Genomic DNA, 15979 nt, shown 5'->3' with positions numbered 1-15979 from the left:
CTTAAGCAAGGAGGTTTTTCATATAAAATTGTGTGTTCTTTGCCTGTTGCAATTTATATATAGTTGTGTTGCTAAGTACTCCGGCAGAAGAATCCGGTTCTTTGACAAGTCAAAAAAAGGGGCATACATAATTCACTTCCCTCTTGTGTATAAAGGCACTCAGAATAATAGTTTTCTTCAAAAGTCTTACACTACTAAGAATATGAAGACAAGACTAAATAATATACTCTCTCTTTCATAAAAGTTGTCCACATTACTAAAAATAATTATTTCAAATTATTTATCAAATTTAAAAAATCAAAATAGAATTAATTAAAATTTCCCATTTCACTGCTACCATTAATTCTTTTTGAAAGTTAATTACAAGTTTGTAAAGTTTCAAAAATATTTTCTAAAGGATAAATTAGTAAACTTATCCTTTTTATTTAAGATTTCTTATGAGGTTTGTAAAGATGAAAGTAAACAACTAATATGAAATGGAGGGAGATGGACTATGAAGCTTGAGCAGTAATACTTCGTTTTTCATTATATAAATTAATATCGGTACTCACGCGATGTGCGAAATATTTATTTTTAAAATTATTCATTAAAAAATATTAAATTATTTATATAAAATTAGTCAATTTTATTGCATAGAATTAACATATTTCAAAGTCAATAAAATATTAAAAATAATTATAAATAGTAATATTGCAACTAATACTTAATAAATAATCTCAATTACGATTATTTTAAATGTTTTGATATAAAAAGAATAATATCAGTTTCTTTACAAAATTCAACACCCGCCTACCTTACCACCTATCCCATCCTCTACTCTGCCCCAGCCACCACAATCCTCTATGCTCTCCCTCGACCATCACAACATGTGTCACTCTATTTCTACCTTTCTTTTTGTTTTGTGTTAGATATATATAAATGCATTAAAAAAATATCTTTTATTTTAATAATAAAATACTAAGTATCTATTTATTTTAGCATATATGCTATTACTAATGTAAATAATAACATCAAATAAAGATATCTATTTTTGAAGCTCAAAATCAATTAATAGCTACTCAATAATCTTTTAATTCTTTGTTTTCTTCCATTATACTAAAGAACTAACAGAAAAAGAATATTATTATAAGATTCAAAAAAACATTTAAATCAATAAGTCTTTTAAAAAAATTCGCAACTAAAATAGAAAAAAAATCAATTGAAATGGCCAAATGCCAGTAATTTAATTTTATAATTATCTTAAAAGAGTAAAAATGTGAATATGATGTTCCTTACATGAATGATCTGATAAATATCATTTACACATTTTTTATTTTTCATTGTATTTTTATTTTTATTTTCAATATTTTGTGTAACATTTTTGAGATATTTATATACATTAGATTAGTGAAAACTTTAGATTATTTAATTACACCTATGATAAAAGATAAATATACTGTTCATTATAGATAATAAAAAAAAAGGTACGAACATACCTCAACAATTGTCAAAGACATCTGTTGAGCATAACTTAAAATCTAAAACTTAATTTATTTTTATTTCTCAAAATAATTGGCTAGTGCCAAGTAACTTAATTATATATATATAGACAGGTATTTTTATGTGATTTTATCTATTAAATTTATAATTAATTAATATATTTATTATAAAAACATGTACTCTCCATGCTCATAATTGAATGACTAAACTTATATGTTGTATATTTTTTTAAGATACTTCTTTTTTATGAGGTTTGATTTTAAATTTTTTTATTTTTATAGTAATTTGACACGTTTTCTTACCTAGTGGATATATTTGCTATTTTTCTTAAAAAAATCTCTACACAATTATAAATTATTAATTTTAATTAAAAAATTAAATTTGCATCAAATTATAGAAGAAATAAGCTTAATTTCTCAATAAACGCTGACTTGACAAAAATTCTTAATAAAATTTAATTTTTTTACGTATTTAAATTTATTTATATTTAGTAAAAGTCCGACAAACAAAGATTAAAAAACATTATTTATGTAACTCTAGACTTGGATGTAGTACATAAAAATTAGCCTGGTAAATGTAACAGTAAAAGAGTTAAACAAAAAAATTATAAAAAGTGAAAAATATGATGATACGATGGACATAAAAATCAATGATAAAAAATAAAAAAATAAAAAGAAGAAGAAGAAGCTTAAAATTATATATCAATATAGGAGTATATATACGAAAGGTTAAGGAGATAGAACTTTATTTTAATTCAACTATTTCTAAAATTAAAATTTAATATCAGAAGAAATATTTACTTAATTGAATTCAGGATATAGTAGAAAAATTATCCGCAATATGATTATCCCTCATCTACATATAAAAAATAAAAATAAGAAAACAAAAAAACAACAACAAAAAGATGAAAATGCAATCAATGAAGCTAATGATCAATAACAAAAGAAGAGAAAGAAGCTTAACATAACCTATTATTGTAGGATTATATATAAGAGAGGTTAAGAAGATAGAATTTCATTCCATCCCAAATTCTTTTAAATTCAAATTTAAATATCATATCAATTTGCTATCAAAAGATTAGGTTGTTACTCTTTTTTATCCATACTTTTATTTTAAAATAATATATATATATATATATTTTATAATTCATATTTGAATGAGATAAAATATTTGAAACTGCTATTTAAATTTTATCTTGGTTATACACATACAAGTAAGAAATTCTTAGAACATAAGTAATTCAATTTTTCTAAAGGAAAAGCATAATTTTGTAAATTACTTTTGAATACAAATAATCTCTTTTAATTTGTTGTACTGTATTTTTTAAAATTATCGATGCTCCCGAATTTTAATCAACCACAATCAATTTTGTTAGAATGGATATATACACAAACGATAAAATTTACAACATATATTTAAAGTACAATTAATTTAATATAAAATTCAAGATATTTTTATTATTTTATCCATACACCACACAATTTAATATTCATAAGAAATATTATATAGATTGTTTTAATTACTATCACTATTGTTGTTATTATTATTACTATTTAAACTATCGTTATTACTATTGTTGTTATTAATAATATGTTGTTGCTCCTATTACGAATACTAGTGTTGTTATTAATTATTATTATTATTATTATTATTATTATTACTATTACTACTGCCGCCGCTGCTGCTACTACTACTTTCTTTTATTTGTTTGTTAAAAAATCATTTTTTTTATAAAAATTAATTGATAACTTAAATATATAAAGGAATTGCATGTAGATATATAGGTTCAGTTCAAATTTTAATTTATTATTAACATTATTATTTATAGTTATTATTATTTGTATTAAATTTATTTTATCTTATTTAATATTTGAATATAAACTTTGAAAGGGATAAATTTAAGAATAGTAAAAGTTCATTTAGAACACTTCAATATTAGGTTTCTAATTTTAAGTTTACGGTTAATTTTTTTAATAAAAAAAGAATCATATTTTTAAAGTTAAATATCTCTAATCTTTTAATTAATTTTTTATTACAATTTTAATAACTCATTAATTTGTTATTCTTTCTTATCCTATTTTATTCAAATATAATGTATATTTACCTAATATTTATATAATTTGAAATCAATGTGATAATAATTATTATTTCTATTGCTACTTCTACTTTAAATTCAGATTTCTAATCTTTATCTTGCAATTATATACAGATAATAACGGCTATCCACATTTTGTGGCAGCAAAGTAAATTGAATAAACACATTCAGTTTTGTTTTTTTGGTTATTAGTTTATTTTTAGAAAATATTGTAACTCCAATTCAAATTAAAAACAATGGATAGAATAAATAATATCTGATTAGACAACAATTAGAGTCCAATTAGAACTTGAGAACTAATTACTTCTAATATGTAATTATATATATAAATTATTTTTAACTTAAAATTAACAATTTATTACTCTTAATTTTCTTGACTGTTTTAGAATTAACAACTTTTTCTTAGTTTTCTTTTCCTTTCTTTCTACGTTTTCTTTTCCTTTCTTTTTTCTTTTATTTGTTTTTCTTTCTTTCTTTTAATTGTTTGTTTAAAATTTTTTTTTTTTTATAAAAATTAATTGATAACTTAAATATATAAAGGAATTTCAAGTAGATATATAGGTTCAATTCAAATTTTAATTTATATGTAAAATTTTAAAATAATTACAAATAAGGGTAAGATTTGAATACACATCATAAATATATATTCTTTAGACATAATAATAATTATATATACAGATTGCAATTAGAGTCCAATTAGAACTTGAGAACTAATTACTTCTAATACGTAATTATATATATAAATTATTTTTGACTTAAAATTAAAAATTTATTACTCTTAATTTTCTTTACTGCTTTAGAATTAACAATTTTTTCTTTGTTTTCTTTTCCTTTCTTTCTACGTTTTCTTTTCCTTCCCTTTTTTCTTTTATTTGTTTTTCTTTCTTTTGTTTGTTTGTTAATTTTTTTTTTTTATAAAAATTAATTGATAACTTAAATATATAAAGGATTTGCAAGTAGATATAAGGTTCAATTCAAATAATGTTATAAATGTATTTACATTATAGTGAATGTAATAAGATCTAGTTGATATTTATCAGGATTTGAAATATCTGACTTTTAGTTAGAAACTAGGAGTATTTTCTCCTATAAATAAAGAGATTTCCTTCATTGTAATTCATCCTCAAGGATCTCAAGAAATTCCTCAAGAGAAATAATAATCACTCTCTATTCTCCTTCTTCTCTATTCTTTAAAGTCTCTCTATTCTCCTTCTTCTTTATTCTTTATTATTTTATAACACGTTATCAGTATGAGACTCTGCAAAACAAGATGAGATTATAAATCTAAAGGTAATTTCAAGGTTAGTAATTTCTTATGTTATCTGTCTTTTGTTACTAATTATATAATTATTGTTGGATTTGAGGAAAAATAATTGGTTTGGAACCATTTATATTTTAAATTTATTCCTCAAGAATAATATTATCAAAAGGGATGATAATACGTTGGGTTTAAGTCCCATCAATTTATGCCTAAGACGCCTTTATATAAGTAAGACATTGAGTTTGAATCTCAATGCACCATATTGAAAATATTATGATGGCTAAGGCAAAATAATGTGTTTTTAATGAAAAGTCATGAAATATGTCTCATTGAATATGCTCCATTCCATGAAGTGAATGTGGTAGCAATATATATATATATATATGATAAGTCTGAAATATCACAATTTACTTCATTCTTGAAGTGTATGTGATATCAATGCATAATATGTCTGAAAGAAGACAAGTAATTGAATGCATAAATATAAACGTGGAGAAACAATATGATAATGATCATCAAAAGTGATGATATTTTCACACGCGTATTATGATCATAAGATATGTTAGAGAAAAATTCTCTAGATCATATATATGCTTCGATTTGCTCTTGAAGTAGTAATATCATAAAAGAGGTTATACGCTATCAATTTGATAGGCTTAAGACACGATTATATTTCATTCATGGGAATGAGAATTTTAATTGTTATAAGCATAGATCCATTCCTTGGGTGAATGTGATGATATTTAGTAAAGCTTATCAACAAACATGAACTTGATTGTGATGGTTTCACAACTCACCTCCGAATGAGGCAGAATAACCGAGAAGAGTTATTTTGAAATCTACTTCTAAAGTAGTAAATCTAAAATTTATTCATGCAATAGTAAATCTGAAATTTACTAAAGTAAAAAGGTATATGTCATGATAATCTTGGAGTTTGCTAGAATAAAAGTTCATAAGTTAACATGAACTATTATGACATCTCGAAAATGTGCATATTGAGTATTGGACATGTAATAAAAAATTAGAAAATTCTTCAAGAATTATTCATGTTGTTTGTTCTCAGGATAAGTTGGTTGAATCAACTAATTATTGGATTGGATCCATCAAAATCTGAAAAATATAAAAGGTGAATAAGGGCCCATTCACCTTTCATGTGATATGTTGAAAAGATGCATCAATAAGATAATCATATGTACATTTATTGTCAACCTGTAGTTTGACATTTATAAAGTTGCTTGCTCAGTAAAATAGAGTTAAGAGCATAACTTTCAGATTGTGCAATCAAGATAATTCATCTTGATGAAAATGGTTTGACGTTGAATGCCTTCAATAAATAGCTAAATCATTGCTAATGAGAACAAAGCCTCATATGCTGGTATGAAATATGATATGTTGCATACAATAACACTTGTATGCATTAGACCAATAAATTATAATTATTTCTTCCCTCTTAATTGGTTCAAAGTCAGGAACCAACTATTCCATCTAATAGTTTTGATATGCGGTATACGATTAATGAATATACCATGATGCACAAAGATGGAGAATGTATGTTAGTTTTCCTAACATAAGGGGGAAATTATAAGCAGCTATGAAATATGTTAGGAATTATCATCAGATCCTCATTCAAAAGATAATTCAAGTCGAATGCTGAACACATCTCCTATTTAAGCTGCAAGTGCTCCTATTTGTGTTCATAAAGGACAAAGTCTACGCATGCATGAAGCATGATAGACTAATCGATTCCAAATTAAATAATTCTTGAAAAATAAGGAACAAATAATTATAATAAGAAGGCAATGTGATCTTGAAGAGTCTATGACATAACACTTCATGAAACCTTATGAAAGGTTCAGGTACCTGAAAATAATGAAGTGATGAGATCTCAAAATGTTATGTCACATTGTGAACCGATACAAAATGATATATCATCGATGATATTTCTGATACAATACTGATGCAATATTGTGAAAGACTACGAGGATCTGAATTCTACGTTTATTTAAGCATGCTGACGTAGAAAAATTTATCAAGTGACATGAAAGGATGCATCTTGGTAAGTGAAAACTTATTTGATTTTCACTCCACACACTTGAAGATGTCACACATGAAAAGTTGACTATTGTCACTTGACGAAATATATCTTGCAAATACTATAAGGCTTGATATAACCTTTTCGATTAATTTGTTGGCAAGGTATAGTTTAGCTCTAACTATGAGACATCGAAATAGTATCAAACACATGATCTTATATTATTCTAAAGATTGCATTCTTGATCTTATTGATTATGCTGATGTTAGGTATTTATTTAATCTGCATAAATCTCGGTCTTAAACATGCAATGTGTTCACATGTGGGGATACTGTCATATCTTGGAGATATACAAAGAAGTCTATCTAACCACTTCATTGAACCATGCTGAGATAATAGCTATTCATGAAGAAAGCCGAGAATGAGTATGGTTGAGATCCATGATACATCTCATTCGAGAAAAATGTGGTGTAAAATGTGACAATGTACCCACAATTTTATACAGAAATAATGCAACATGTATAACACATCTTAATGGAGGATTCATAAAAAGAGATTGAATGAAGCACACTTCATCAAAGTTTTTCTACATAAATGAGCTCCAAAAGAATGGTGATATTAACATTTAACGGATTCGTTCAAGTGATAATGTAGCTGATTTATTCACCAATGATGATATTAACGTGCGATGAATTCGTTCAAGTGATAATGTGGCTGATTTATTCACCAAGTCTCCTTCAATTGCAACTTTCAAGAAGATGGTGCACAAGATCGGGATGCAAAGATTCAAGGATGTTATCATTAGGGGGAGTTAATACGCGTTATACTCTTTTTTCCTTATGAGGTTTTGTCCCACTGGATTTTCCTTGTAAGGTTTTTAATGAGGCAGCCTATATGTGTATTATTAGATATGTATACTCTTTTTTCCTTCACTGGATTATTTTTTCCACTATTTTTTTCTAGTAAGGTTTTAACTAGGCACATTATCTATCTAGACATTCAAGGGGAGTGTTATAAATATATTTACATTATAGTGAATGTCTATCAAGATCTAATAAGATCTAGCTGATATCTATCAGGATTTGAAGTATCTGACTTTTAGTCAGAAATTAGGAGTATTTTTCCCTATAAATAAAAGGGTTTTGTTTATTGTATTATCAATCATATGATCTTTCATCCCTCAAGACAAATAAGAATTACTCTCTATTCTCTCTCTACTCTTCTTCTTTATTCTTAGTTATTTTATAACAAATTTTAATTTATCTGTAAAATTTAAAATAATTGTGTAAGATTTGGATAGACATCATAAATACATATTCTTTAGACATAATAATAATAATAATAATAATAATAATAATAATAATAATAATAATAATAATAATAATAATAATAATAATAATAATAATAATAATAATAATAATAAATACATATAATAATAATAATAATAGGATAATTTATTTTTAAGCTATTTCTTTAAAAGGATAATGCATTTTCAAATTCAAATATTTCGAATCTTTTAATCCAAAATTCGAATAATTATGAGTTCCTATTTTTAAGGTAATGAAAATCTTTTTTTTTTCTTAAAGTATAATGTATTCAAATTCAAATAATTAATCTTTCAATTCAAAACTTTTATTACGACATTTTTTAACTTTGTTATAAAAACTATTACGTGACTATTTTAATATATTGCCACTTAACATCTTTGTGGTGTTTTAGTTTTGCTTATATATAGAGAGATAGATAGATATACTTACATACGCAATTCACGTAAGCTCACAACCAACCCCGAGACTTGAAAGGAAGCAACCAAACACTCCTCCACCAATAGGTATTCTCTCTTTTCAATTTATATGTTCTCATCAAATGTCTTCTTACAAGAAAATTATGTTTATAGGAGTATAGTAAGTATTTCTTTAGTCATATATACTTATATATAGCTTGATTTTATAATTATGACGACTTTTCACGTATTTTAGTACATTAATTATTTCTTTAATTAAGTATGTCGCAGAATTTTAGATAGTATAATACGTATGTTCAATTTGATCATGTCGACATTTTTGTTTTCCAGAATTTGTAAGTCGTCCAATGGCAACAATTACATCATTGAAAGGAAACCACATATGGCCGAGAATAGCAATGCATCGGAGAACAAATTTTGTTGGAAAACCAGCTGCTCTTGTTTTTGGCAAACGCCCTATCCAAGCACGTGTCAAACTGCATTTAGACGGTTAGTTTATTCTTCTTACTTCATCTGCTTCATTTTAGTTGTTGTGTTTAGGTGTATCAAATGAGCGGGTTGGATAGAATTTAAATCAGTCAAATAGGTTGGAAAACAACTCATGATTAACGGTACTTGGCACCGAGGAAAGCAGTTTTTTTTTTTTCCTTTTTTTTTTTTTCATGTTTTTAGTTGATTAAAATGTTTTGAATATATTTGATGTTGAGAGTCTGGAACCAAAATATGCCCTCAAACTGAAAAAAGTACCAATTTATGCCATATAAAATAAAAAGTATCAAAATAGGTTTTGTGCACTTATTAAGCGCACAATACTTTTAGATTTTAACGGAAGTCTTACCAACGACGTTAAAAAAACGTGAAGATCAAATTGTGCATTAAATAAGTGCGCAATCCATTTTTTTATGAATTGTACACTTATTCAGTGCGCAATCCATTTTTTTATGGATTGTGCACTAAATATGTGCACAATACATTTTTTTATGGATTGTGCACTTATTTAGTGTACAATTCTTTTTATTCAACATTGTGCACTTATTTATGAAATAGCTCTTTTTTAACCAAAAAAAATAAAATAAAAAAAATTGTACACTTATTTAGTGCACAATTTATTTATTTCACGAGCCAATTTTTTTAAAGATTGTATTTATTTCACTCAAAATTATATTTGTTTGTGGTTCCACTATTTTTTACATTTTTAGTCTTATACACAAAATAATAGCTTAAGTTATATGTATGTAAGTATGAATATATACTTGATGATGTAACAAGTGTAAATCTGTGAGCCTGGTAACTGTTTCTATTAGTAGCACCCTACAACAATGAAATATACTTGCCGAAGGGAAAAATAAGGAGGTTGGCTGCTATCTCGTTTGGTATGGTCGTTTATGTTTACAAAAGCATGAAGACATACACATTTAGTTCCATGTTTCTGGGCTATTTCTGCTTGAAAAGCGTAGTACGTGTAACTGCAGTGGTTTTCATTCATGTTAAAAGAGTAGATTCGATCATGCTTACAACATTTCTTGTCTTTCTGATCGTGTTGAGTATTTTTCTCTCTTTGATGTTCGTCAATTTATATTCAAACGTGATTTGGTGCTGAGTAGTTTATAGTGCAGGTACAGTAAATATTACTAGTACTATTTTCTTTCTACGACCGAAAAATTTGTTTGGAGTCGATCTTTGGACCAATCGTAGATCACTTGGCACGTGAAATATAATCTTAGATCACAAAAGCATGAAGGCACGTGAAGTATAACTAAAGCTATTTTTATTGTGTATAAAACTAAAAATGTAAAAAATAGTGGAACCACAAACAAATATAAACTTGTGTGAAATAAATATAATTTTAAAAAAATTTGGCACGTGAAATAAATAAATTGTGCACTTATTTAGTGCACAGTCTATTTATGAATAGATTGTGCACTAAATAAGTGCACAATGATGAATAAAAAGAATTGTGAACTAAATAAGTGCACAACAACAACAATATACCCAGTGTATTCCCACCTAGTAGGGTTTGGGGAGGGTAGAGTGTACGCAGATCATATCACTACCTCAAGAGAAGTAGAGAAGCTGTTTCCAATAGACCTCCGGTTTAAGATTGTGCACTTATTTATTGCACGAGTAGAGAGGCTGTTTCCAATAGACCTCCGGTTTAGGATTGTGCACTTATTTATTGCACGATCTGATCTTCACTTTTTTAAAGCGTTTGGTTCCGGACTCTGATGTTGAGGAGGTAGGTTTTGATGTGCAATGGAGGAAGAAGGGTCAATTTTAGAGAAAACAATTGAACATAATGCAAGAACATACTAAATGGAACAAATGTCGACCAACTAAATAGTAGTTGGGCCATTTTCTTTCATCAATGTGGTACTTTTGTGTCCATATATCGTACTAATACGGGATAGAGATGGATGGAATAGAATATACAATATTTATGGATAAAAATATTCGGTTATCAGGAAAAACTCAACTTCCTCAAATTGCCTAATTAACAAGTAATTGTATCAAGGGCCACACACTCAAAAAGGTAAGCCTCTCTCGATTTAAGGAAAACATATGAAGTGTGAGAAATCTTACACTATTGAGTCTAATATTTGGATTGCACGTCTTTGTGAGATAAAAAGGTGTTTCATCAACTAGGAATAGTTGTGTGAGACACATCATAGAAATTTTCTAATTTTAATTAGTGCTTCTCTGTATAAATAGTAAGTAATATCAATGGCGACAAAGTTTGGAATTTATATGTTCTACAGTGTCAACAGTTGTTTCATTGAACGTAGACCACCAAGACGAAGTTGGTCGCCCTAAGACAAATTTTGCACCTTGTATGTGGGGAGATACATTTAGCTATTGTACAATATTATTGGATAATCAGGTACCAATCTCTCTTAATTTATTTTTCAATCAAGTATTTATTTACTCACTATGTTGACAAAATTTCATAACAGGTTATCGAGGAAAACATCGAAGAGATAAAGACTTTGAAAGAAGAAGTGTGGCACAGGATAATGAGTAGTGAAAAGGACATTATAGAGAAAATGTCATTGATTGACACCCTTGAACGGCTTGGTATTTCATATCATTTTGAGGAGGAGATTGAAGATCAACTAAGCAATATGTTTGATCTAAATGTCATCCATGAAGAGGATGATCTATATAACGTTGCCTTATATTTTCGATTGTTTAGACAACATGGCTATCCAATCTCTTCTGGTATGTATGTACATAGTTAAATTACACATTAGAAACGTGTTTCTCCAACGAACGTTCTTACAAATTTAATTTTCATCCATCATCGTGAATTTCTTACGGAAATGTTCCATCAAAAAAATTGTGGTTTAGTAGTGTTACATGTTTGTTTTCAAGAAGATTTAGATCAATTGCATAAGGTTATTCATGTAGCAAAATATTTTGTGAATTAGATCATTTCAATCAATTTAAGGACAACAATGGAAAATTCAAGGAAGCTCTGCTTACAGATGCGAAAGGTTTGCTAAGTCTATATGAAGCAGCATATGTGAGAAAACATGGGGATGACATATTAGATGAGGCCCTTATCTTTGCAAAATCCCATTTGGAGAGGATAACACCTATCTTAGAATCAACTCTTGAGAAACAAGTGACACATGCCCTTATGCAACCTCTTCATAAAGGTCTCCCAAGAATTGAAGCACATTTTAATATTTCAATATATGAAGAATGTGGATCAAGAAACGATAAGCTACTAAGATTTGCCAAACTAGATTACAATTTATTGCAACTGCTACATAAGAAAGAGCTTAGTGAACTCACGCTGTAAGTAATTTTGAGTTTGTGCTTTTCATTTGAGTATAACTCTCATGGTTCCAAATTATAAGATATAGTTTGATTAGGCACGGAGTTTAAGAAATAAAAAACAAAGGTTTTTTGAAACTTGTGATCTAAAATAAGTAATAGATATCTCTGTGGCTATAAGCAATTTCGTTAATTATAAAAATGAGCTTTTAAAACTTCAATTGTTACTAAATATAGAAATGCGTGATTTTCCTTAAACTTACTAAAAAGAAAAGTGTGTCATATTAGTTAAGACAGATGAAGTATATTGTACTCCCTCCCTTCAATTTATGTGACGCTCTTTTCTTTTTGGTCCATCCGACAAAAGAATGACTTATTTCTATATCTTGTAGTAACAATTTGACTTCAATCTTATTATTTATCCTTAATTAATGAAATAATTTATAACCGAAAAAAATTACGACTTACTTTAGATCACAAATTTTAAATATCTGTTTTTTTCAATCTTAAATTTCATGCACAGTCAAACATATACACATAAATTGAAGAGAAGGGAGTAGTATTATATAATAAGTTAACTACTAATAATATTGCTCTTATTTATTCATGAAGGTGGTGGAAAGACTTGAAACTTGTGTCTGAGCTTCCATATATTAGAGACAGAATAGTGGAATGCTTCTTATGTGCCATAGGCGTATATTTTGAACCTCAATACTCTCAAGCTAGAATTATGCTTACAAAATGCATTGTCATGCTTTCAGTACTTGATGATACGTATGACTCATATGGTACTCTTGATGAATTGCTTTTGTTCACTAAAGCTGTGGAACGGTATGGATTATTTATCTAATATTTAAATTACAACTGTTTGTTGAACCTAGCTATTATTATTTCCTTTCCTCCTGATTGTTTCAAGGTACATTAGTAATATTTTTGATTAATGTAGGTGGGATTTAAGTGAAATTGATCGACTCCCAAGCTATATGAAAACGATATACAGTACTCTTCTCAATCTTTTTAAAGATTATGATATTGAAGTAAAGGAGTTGAATACATTTAATGGAGTTTGTTATGTCAAAGAAGCGGTATGCAACTTAACACTCAAATGAATATGTTATGATCATATATTATTTTGTACATTTTTCTTCTTTTTTGAGTGAGAGACATTTCCTCTTTTTGATAGTAAATTTATTTTATGAATTTGAGCCGTAAGTAACTGATAAAGTTATTGCCATTTGGTCAGAAGGTGACCATAGGTTCAAATCATGGAAACAGCCGCCGGCAGAAATGTAGGGTAAGGCTACAGACAATAGACCCTTATGGTCCGACTCTTCACTGGACCCTGCGCACAGCGGGCGATTTAGAACGAGCATCAGGGCTACCCTTTTTATTTAATTTATAACTACTGACAGAAGATATAAAAGTTTAAACAAAAATGCTTTATTGAATAGATGAAAGAAACCGTGAGGAGTTACTATATTGAAGCAAAATGGTTCATCAAAGGAAATGTGCCATTATTTGAAGAGTACCTCAACAATGCATTGATCACAGGAGCTTTTTACTTACTTGTACCAGCATCACTATTAGGCATGAGATCAACTTCAAAGGCATCGTTTGATTGGATATTGAATAAACCAAAAATCCTTTTGGCTTCTGCAATTGTTGGTCGAGTTGTTGATGACATAGCTTCTTACAAGGTACAAATTATGCAAATTTGTACATATATTTGTAGATTTGCATATACAACATTATCATTTTTATGAATATTAATTTTCTTGAAGGTTGAGAAAGAAAGAGGACAACTTGTCACAGGAATAGAATGCTATATGAAGGAGCACAATTTATCAATTGAAGAAGTGAATGAAAAACTTTTTAAATTAGTCGAGAATGCATGGAAGGCTTTAAACAAAGAGCTCATCAAGCCTACTTCTATGTCAGCTGAAGTACAGATGCGTATCGTCAACTTCACACGTATACCCGATGTTGTTTACAAGAATAATCAGGATGGGTATAGTGATCCAAAATATAATTTGAAACCATTGGTTGAATCCTTACTTGTCCATCCAATCCACATGTAGGATAAAAGTATGAATACAAGGGACTATTATATTACCTTACTCAAAAATTCTATTGGCATGTGTTTTGTACTTCAATATTTTATTTATCAATTTAGTTCGGACAGAATCGTTTTAATTACCTTTTTTAAAAAAAAAATCATATAACTATTAAACATTCAAATAATCCACATAACCTGAGGGGCATGGCCTTTTTGAGTCAATCAAGGCCATCAGGGGCCAGAGAGACCCATAAAAGAATCGTTTATGTATAATTCTGCATAATCTCAAATAGGCACTTGACTATGAGGAAAGGGGCAAGCCAAAACCTACTTCCTAATATTGGGTTATGGGTCTTTTTTCTTTCCTATGTTTATAAATAAAGCTTAACTTGAACCAACCTACTTTTGTCAATAGACCCATTACTCTGGGGCATATATACAGATTTTTTTAGGCCTTATTTCACATCTACAAAAGAGAGTTTTCAACAACCATAGAGAGAAACTAGTGCAGATTTTCGCACCTAAAATTTCAGTCGCAACTGTCAACTTCAAATTGCAATTTCCGCTTCGTTTCTTGTCCGATTGAGCTGATTTTTGGACAACTTGTTCCTCTCAACTCAATAATTGATTTGAAATTGACAGAGTTAGATTTGGTGGCATGTAGCTCCTGTTTTTCATCCCTTAACATAGTAGCTGTATTTTGGTGCTTTTGCTCCTTTATTTCTCTAGTTTTTAGTGTTGTGGTTTATGTGTTATTGCTCGTTGTTTGACACTTGTTTTGTGGCCAATTCTGGAGAACAGTATTGTAAATCTTGGTGATTATAGTGGAGGTTTTGGTCGCGTGGTTTCTTACTCTTCACATCGAAGGATTTTCCACATAAATTTGGTGTCTTGACTTGATTGGTTTTATTCTTGTCTTATCGTATTTGTGTGGTTGATATATTTGTTGCTTATTCTTTGTTTTTCTTGGATTTTGTTGTCTCCTCTTGGTTCAAATTGAAAAGAAAATTTTAGACTTAGATATTCTTCCACTACTGCCTTGTCGTGCACTTTGATAGTGCTCCCTTGCCTTTTTTCCAACAAAGTGGTATCAAAGCCAAGTTCTTATTGATTATCGATTTGAATGATGGAGGCAAATATGAGAAAGATGGTATGTTTGAATGTTAGTAATTATCATACTTGGAAAGGCTAGATGAAAGACCTCTTATTTGTCAAGAAAATGCATTTACCTGTGTTTGCATTTACTAAACCTCAGTCCATGAAAGAAGAGGATTGGAAATTTAAGCACCTACAAGTTTATGGCTATATCAGACAATGGAATGAAGATAATGTTAGAAACTATATTTTGAATGAGACACATACCAGAAGTTTGTGGGACAAGGTTGAGACACCTTATGCTTCGAAGACTGGCAATAACAAGTTGTTCCTACTTACACAATTGATGAATATCAAGTATAAAAGGGGAAGCCCTATTTTTAACTATATAAATAATTTTCAGGGTGTCCTTGACCAGCTGTCCGAAATAGGTGTAAAGT

At 28.3% G+C, this 15979-nt stretch overlaps 1 protein-coding gene across 3 annotated transcripts; it reads left to right on the top strand.

Annotated features, from left to right (window-relative positions):
* Positions 1–8555: 8555 nt before the first annotated feature.
* LOC107851684 (vetispiradiene synthase 3) lies at positions 8556–14569 on the top strand. Of its 3 annotated transcripts, XM_047401785.1 has the most exons (10): positions 8570–8698; positions 8942–9100; positions 11368–11489; positions 11563–11827; positions 12037–12409; positions 13001–13219; positions 13335–13473; positions 13632–13682; positions 13840–14085; positions 14170–14569. In XM_047401785.1, exons 2-10 carry the CDS (start codon positions 8959–8961, stop codon positions 14464–14466), a joined length of 1854 nt encoding a protein of 617 aa, XP_047257741.1. In that variant the 5' UTR covers positions 8570–8698; positions 8942–8958; the 3' UTR covers positions 14467–14569. The 3 variants fall into 3 exon arrangements, with proteins under 3 accessions (XP_016552249.1, XP_047257741.1, XP_016552248.1); XM_016696763.2 differs by lacking the exon at positions 13632–13682 and having other exon boundaries at positions 8556–8698; positions 11377–11489; XM_016696762.2 differs by lacking the exon at positions 13632–13682 and having other exon boundaries at positions 8626–8698.
* Positions 14570–15979: the final 1410 nt, after the last annotated feature.

Source organism: Capsicum annuum, chromosome 12, assembly GCF_002878395.1.
Source record: "Capsicum annuum cultivar UCD-10X-F1 chromosome 12, UCD10Xv1.1, whole genome shotgun sequence".
NCBI lineage: Eukaryota > Viridiplantae > Streptophyta > Magnoliopsida > Solanales > Solanaceae > Capsicum > Capsicum annuum.
This window is presented reverse-complemented; position numbering and strand designations above follow the sequence as displayed.

Bases quoted from the DNA above. Each gene is read 5' to 3' on its own strand.
- LOC107851684 (XM_047401785.1), top strand. From the start codon at position 8,959: ATGGCAACAATTACATCATTGAAAGGAAACCACATATGGCCGAGAATA. The intron at 11,490-11,562 runs GTACCAATCTCT...ATTTCATAACAG, and splicing joins CAATATTATTGGATAATCAG to GTTATCGAGGAAAACATCGA. The intron at 11,828-12,036 runs GTATGTATGTAC...TTTGTGAATTAG, and splicing joins TGGCTATCCAATCTCTTCTG to ATCATTTCAATCAATTTAAG.